This window comes from Dermacentor andersoni, chromosome 10, assembly GCF_023375885.2.
Source record: "Dermacentor andersoni chromosome 10, qqDerAnde1_hic_scaffold, whole genome shotgun sequence".
NCBI classification, from domain to species: domain Eukaryota; kingdom Metazoa; phylum Arthropoda; class Arachnida; order Ixodida; family Ixodidae; genus Dermacentor; species Dermacentor andersoni.
This window is the reverse complement of record NC_092823.1, coordinates 16,502,677-16,509,049: the sequence shown is the minus strand read 5'-3', so window position 1 is coordinate 16,509,049 and position 6,373 is coordinate 16,502,677. Positions and strand designations below refer to the sequence as shown.

Sequence of the window (6,373 nt, the reverse complement as noted above, 5' to 3'; positions counted from 1 at the left end):
AAGACCGCTGCCGTCGCGGCGCGAACCGTCGTGTGCTCGAGCAGTTCCATACACATGATGTCGGCTTATCGCTGCTGTGGATTCATTTACAGCAAGCATTTCCTCGCGTTTGTGCGCCTGAATCTAGCAGCGTGCAAACCTTACCTGAAGTTCCACTTTGTACGCGACTCGCTTCACTTGCGATTGACACCGCGTTAAAGCTTCGCCGCTTAATTCTTGAACGGCATACACGCATTCGGCACTGCATAATTTCTTGCCTTTAGGCAGCGTGCCACCCCTGAAAAAATCTTCGGCGCCCGATATTCGCTGCAGGCCGTGATAAAACACAACCGAAAGTGGCGGGTCCATATTGTAAACGTGCTTTCCGAAGCAGACGACCGAGCTTGGTACGACCCATTTTAGGACAGAGGGCGCTTTTTAGCACCTTTTTTCGCAGCGCCCCCTGGGCAATGCAAGAGCTCCATGCATTTGAGAATCACTGGGCAGGCCTTTAGCACATGTGTAGGTTGCTTTGCTTAACTTGTGGCACGTTGCATGGCGCGTTGTTTCGACCGTGTTTCTCGTCCAAGGAGGTTATAAAAAAACCTCCTTGATCCCGGCACGTTTTGGACGCTTCTCAATCTGTACGAACAGGATGGCAACTATACTCGAAGACGTCCACGAGGGCTTAGGCCTGCCATCGCAAGCGAGTCGTGCTGCATGTGTGAAGGGAAAGTACGCGTACTATCACTACGGCTGCGACGGTGTCGACGACAGAGTACGTCTGCTATCCCTACATTTTGTTCAATGACGTTCCACGCGATGCATTGTTTAGTCTAGCGGGCTGTTTGAAAGCTCACGTCTTGTTGACGTTTTACCGAAGTTGCACTGGCTCCTCGCTGTGCGGCTGTGGTGGAGGTGCAGCTTAGGCGCAATGCGAACTTGAAACAGCGGAATGTAAAATATTTGTACGTTGATAGCATGCATGGTTTCCGCTGTGCGCGTTGTCGAGGCGGCGTATTAATTTATTTGAGCATACTGCAAGTTCTATTCGCTGTATTGTATGGGGGGGGGGGGAGGCAGTTGAGTGAGTGGTTGATGTGCCTATAACGGCAACAGAGGCATGAATACATTCCAAAATAAGCGTGCAATGGACTCGCGTCATTGGCAACAAAATAGATAGTCTGGTGGACTGGCACAGTGTGACTTAGTGCAGCATAAAAGAGCCGATGACAACGGAAACATAACCTAGCGCGTTTTTCACGTAATATGGCCGTACATAATTATACTCCTGAAATAATCGGTAGCACGGTTTGCAAGAGCACTGGCATACTCTACACATTAATTTGTACTGCAGGCGAACGTTCAACTACGTTGATGGTCTCGTAGTACAAGATACACTTGAACGCCTCCACAGCGAAGATCTCTGCAACGAAATGACCTGTATGTATATTTCTGTCCTGGTTCTACTCTACGGTGCACGACCTATGCGTCAAAGTGACCGGTATAATGAATGATTTCGGAGGCCCCCAGCACTTCGCTATACAGTCATTCGATTGTAGCTGTTTCATCCTTTAGTGGCAAGTGGAAAAAGAAAAGACGTAAAGCACTCAGTATAAAACAATATGTTGATAAGCATCTGCAAGTTTTGTGCCCTCTTCTATGACCCTTAGAGAACGTTGTTGGGTTCCAAAAGAGAAAACTGATATGTAAAATATTCCTGGAAGTAATAAATAAAAAAAACAAAGCTCTGCTTGAAATTTACAAACATGTTTATATCTGAATCTGGTTGCTTATTACTTGGTCCTTTAGTTTTAGACGTGCAATTCTAGCAATAAGATACCTTCATTTTTTAAGCAGCCTTGCTGCTAATGTTGGTATTATTTTTAATCAGACTTAGTGTCCGTGGCAATATATCATGGGCGACTTTGGTGACCTGGTGCAAAACGCAGTAGAGAAAGTTCTAGCATGGTAGACCTTTTCTGAGAGACGAACTCTTCGACATGGTGACCTGAGGCGAACTAGTGATCTAGGAGGTCTCTGTGGCTGCAATCATGACAGAACTTCTTTGTTGCCTACAATATTGTGTTGCCATATTCTTTTAACAAATATCAAGTAACGATTATATGCCAGTAGTTTAGTTTCAGGAGGTCCAAGGTGCTGTTGACACCTCTTGTACAAAAACAGATTCAGAGCAGTTGCGTTGACTTGGTCAGAGTGAGTACATTGAAAGTAATATGAGTGAAATGAGTTTGTTTACCCGATATTTTTATGGTTTTACTGTTAGCAGTGGACTTCTGCGTATGTTATGAATTGTTTATTACTAGTACACAACTTGAAGCTTTTAAATCATCTTGAAGTTGATCAGTTTTGCATGATCTGCAATTGAGTTCATTTCGTGATTTAACCTACAGGCGTCTGCAGACGGTTGTATGCTAACACGGATTACAATAGCTGGGTTGTTAATGTAGACAGTAGGATATAACCTAGAACCCTGGGGAGTCGTGCGCTATATCTGAGGCTTTATAAAATCAGCGCATATTGAGTGTGACCATATTGAGTGTGACATATTGAGTGTGTGAGTGTGATTGATTATGTTGAGTATATTGATTTGATTTCTTCAATTAGTTATTTGTTTGATACATGACCAAACATTTCAGAAAAGTCAAGTAGGTTAGGTCTGCTTCTCTTTAGTTGTCTATGTCGTCAGCTAGTTCTACTAGCCATATTACAGTATACTGACTTTAGCAGAACTCATGATGCGAAGGTGGTGATATACTCGTTTTTTTCTTTGTATTTGGGTATTTGTGTAAGAATATGCACAAAAAGCATGGGTACAAGGCGAGGATATTGACCTGTGATTGGAAAGCTGTTCTTCTTCCTGATTATTGTATTGAAATTATCTTTGCCTCTTCCTTTGTTGTTATTGCGATGGTTTGAAAATTATCCAGTAAGTTGCATGACAATTTAGGAACTGCTTTTACACAATGTCTCAAGAATCTTTTAAGAATTAAGCTCTGGTGCAACTTGTACTTAGCATGCGGTTGTCAAGAATTTGTTGTGGAATAACTCGCACCATTTTAAGCGTGCAATGCTTTTAGCGCCTGTTGTCGGCGGCCTTCAAGTGACGTTGAGCAAAAAGCCAGAGCTGTTATCCGGGCACTCAAACAAGAACATAAAGGCAAGTTGCTAGAAAAAAAAAAAAGAGATCGTCCGGGCAACCAGTCAAAACGTAAGAAAATGCAGTTTCTGGCCCACAACCCTTTGTACAGGGCTGCATTACATGCTCTAGCTACTGCCCAAACAAGTTACAAGATATTGCTTCAGAGTTCTTTCTAATGTTGGTTCACCATATCACTCTTGCTGTAACTTGTAGTACGCTGAAGTTGTATTTGTCATTTCCAAAAGCGATGTTCAAAAGGCAGATACAGAGTTCCATACCCTTCATTGTCGTTTTTTGGCACTGAGACAGGGTTGTCTGTGCTCTTTTGAACACCAGCGGTCTGCGAGTTCTGCAGCGTGGGTTTTGCATTGCCTCAAGAGATGATGGCGCCACACTGCATGGCACATCCTTAAGGCGCTTCTCTTCCACCTGGGCGCTCCCTGGTGTCTTTCGCTGCCGCCTTCAGCTGGTTTTCTTCTAGCTGGGCAGCGTCCATGCGGACACAGTATGGCAGGGTGCGGTGTGGTGGGATGCGCTGTTGCAAACATGCACTACACCCATTTTAAGATTGTGGCTAGTATCATCTCCAACCAATCGGCTTTGCCGGTTGCCATTTCATGCTTACATCTAGTTTCGATTACGGGAGAGCCAGCAATTTTTGTATAATGGTTTGCTACAAAATTTGTGATGGCCTGTTTCAAGATTGACATACATATGTTAGGCAGCACCTTTCATTAATGATTTGCAAAAGAAAAAGTTATATATTTAAACACATTCCAATATTGAACATTAAAGTGATCAATTGGATGCTGTGGGGCAATATAGCTAGCTACTGTTGTTGAAATTATAAATATAGATTGAAAATTGTCTGCAAGTAATGCATGTTGAAATTTGCTAAGACATTGTCAATCAGTTTTCATGCATTTTTGTCATTATAATGGACTATTTGTACTGAAAATTGAACAACACCGAATGTTACAACTGAGAAAGTGCTGAAGCCAATGACACTCTCCTGTAGTCTATAAGCTATTACCTATGTTACTCAAGTTAATGCTTGCCTTAACTCTTATTAACGCATACATTTCTTGCAATTTGGCAGTGTATTACAGAAACGGGTTTTGCAAAATATTGAAAGCTGTCATGGACGACTGCAGGGCTTACGTACTCATAACTGCTTCTTAAGGAATAAATTCTAAACGTAACCACGGTATATATTTATAAACTAATACCGCATATAAAAAATACTATACAGAATTGCGTCAATTAAACCTACACCACAGTATTGCTTGAGAAGGAACATCATAAGGACACTGCAAATTAGAGCTAATTATGGTAGACAGTATATAAACTATTGAAATCCCATTCTGTTAAATGGAATAGGGCAGGAAATCAACTTTAATGAACACATCACTAAAAAAGAAGACAGAAGGTTAGTATTAGAATATGGTACTGTGCAAAATTGCCGTTTTCTTCTGTGTTTTAATGGAAATTTTACTTTTATTTCATTTTTGTGTGTTTTGAATACTGTAAGTGTAGCGTGAATGCACTATATGTGAAAAACTATGTTTTAAGTAATTGTCTGAGTTATCCTGAGCGAAAATTATTATTGTCAGTATGTTTATGTATTAGAATGCATTTACACTATATATGTGAATATTGCTTTATATTTGTAAATTTCTGCTAAAATAACTACTCTCTTTATTTACATTGCTAGTTTGTATTAAATTGTATAATTTGTGTTCGTATATTCAATGGAATTGCATGACATTTCATTTCTTGTATGTGCGCTTTCTCCACTTGAAATGCTGACTTGAGCAAGAGCCCTGGTTAGGCTATAAGCCTTTACTTCACTTCTCTTGTATTCTGAAAGAAAGAATAAACTTCTTCTTTACGTCTCGAATCGGCAGGATAAAATTAACCTGACCTATTTTCACCTTTTCGCATTATTCATTGGCTTGTTCTGTATGCCAGTTTTAATTTTTGTCATGCACTTTTTAAGACCTGCTAGTTTGAGATGCAAACTTTTAATTTTTTTTTGCATAGTATGCATACTATGCATATTATATTGCATATGAACAAACAAGATGGTTTCAACCACAAGAGCTCGTCCTGAAATATTGCACTTGAAGGTGCGATTGTAATATTAATATGTGAAATAAATCAAAGGGGAAATATTTATTGTAACGAGCCAGTTCTGCCCAAGCCACTGATTAGTGCAAAAGGACTTGCAGCTGGGCTGCTTGGTTGAAATGGGAAGAAGGCACAGTAGCAAAAAGCAAAGAAGGGAGTGTTGGGGGTTACTGCGCACGCGTTTTATTTTTTGGGCAGGAATTTGACATGATAAACATCAATGCATATGCACATAAAGGTAAAAATAATGTTGCAGTAAGTTGTTGCAATAGCCTTGTGTGACTGAAAAAGTTGATGAATTTGCTGTGCTTGGTTTGCAGTCTCCTTAAGCCACAGATGAAATGCCATAAAAAGCATTGCCATGGAACCAACCTTGGGGTTGATATTGTTGTGACACCTTTGTAAGCATTCCTCAGTAGATCATGTTATGTAGCAACAACCGCATACACACATATATATATATACTGCATAAATACATATGTTCATGTTTATTGTTTTTCACAGTAGTTTTCATTAATTGTCCACACCATCTTCTTCTTTTGTCCACCTGATTTTCTTCTGTTACCTCTTCAATCTGAACCTGTCCATATTGCCGCTCTTCACTACTGCTTCTCTCACTAGAGATGGCACAGATCGTCTTTCCTTTCTGCTTTGCTCGTTTGGTGGCACATCGAACATGTTTGGCTTCTGCATGGCGTTGTTTGCATTCATCCATACCCACCGGAGAGTCCTCATTTGGATGGCGCATAGTAGAGGACTGAGAGAAAACCACCACAGGGCACCCCCCTTTACACCCCATAAAATGCATATCTCTTGTAATCTCAGTGGTAGAACAGTTTGTGATGTGCATCATGATGTATTGGAACACTTCCGTAACTTATGCTTTGTTTCCAGCTTCGTTTTTTGTAGTTGTTGCTATGGGGTGCACCTGCCACACAGATTAAGTGGCACTAAAATTCAGCATTAAAACGTGTTCAATAACGGGAGGCAGTGTGCTTGACCTTGTAGAAACGAACCACAGTACGTTGAGAGAGACATTTCGGGGACTGACTTCTTTTTTCATTGTCATCCAGAAGATGCCTGCACTCACTTTTTAACTGT

General features: G+C 40.9%; 1 protein-coding gene across 2 annotated transcripts in view; it reads left to right on the top strand.

The window, feature by feature from the left end:
* The first annotated feature begins 457 nt into the window (after positions 1-457).
* Positions 458-6,373, top strand: part of Ufsp1 (UFM1 specific peptidase 1) — a 207,439-nt gene continuing 201,523 nt past the window's right edge. For both annotated transcript variants that reach the window (XM_050168959.3, XM_055065149.2), the window contains exon 1: positions 458-757. In XM_050168959.3, the coding sequence (XP_050024916.2) occupies positions 635-757 (123 nt within the window). In that variant the 5' untranslated portion in view covers positions 458-634. The remainder of the gene's footprint in view (positions 758-6,373) is intronic.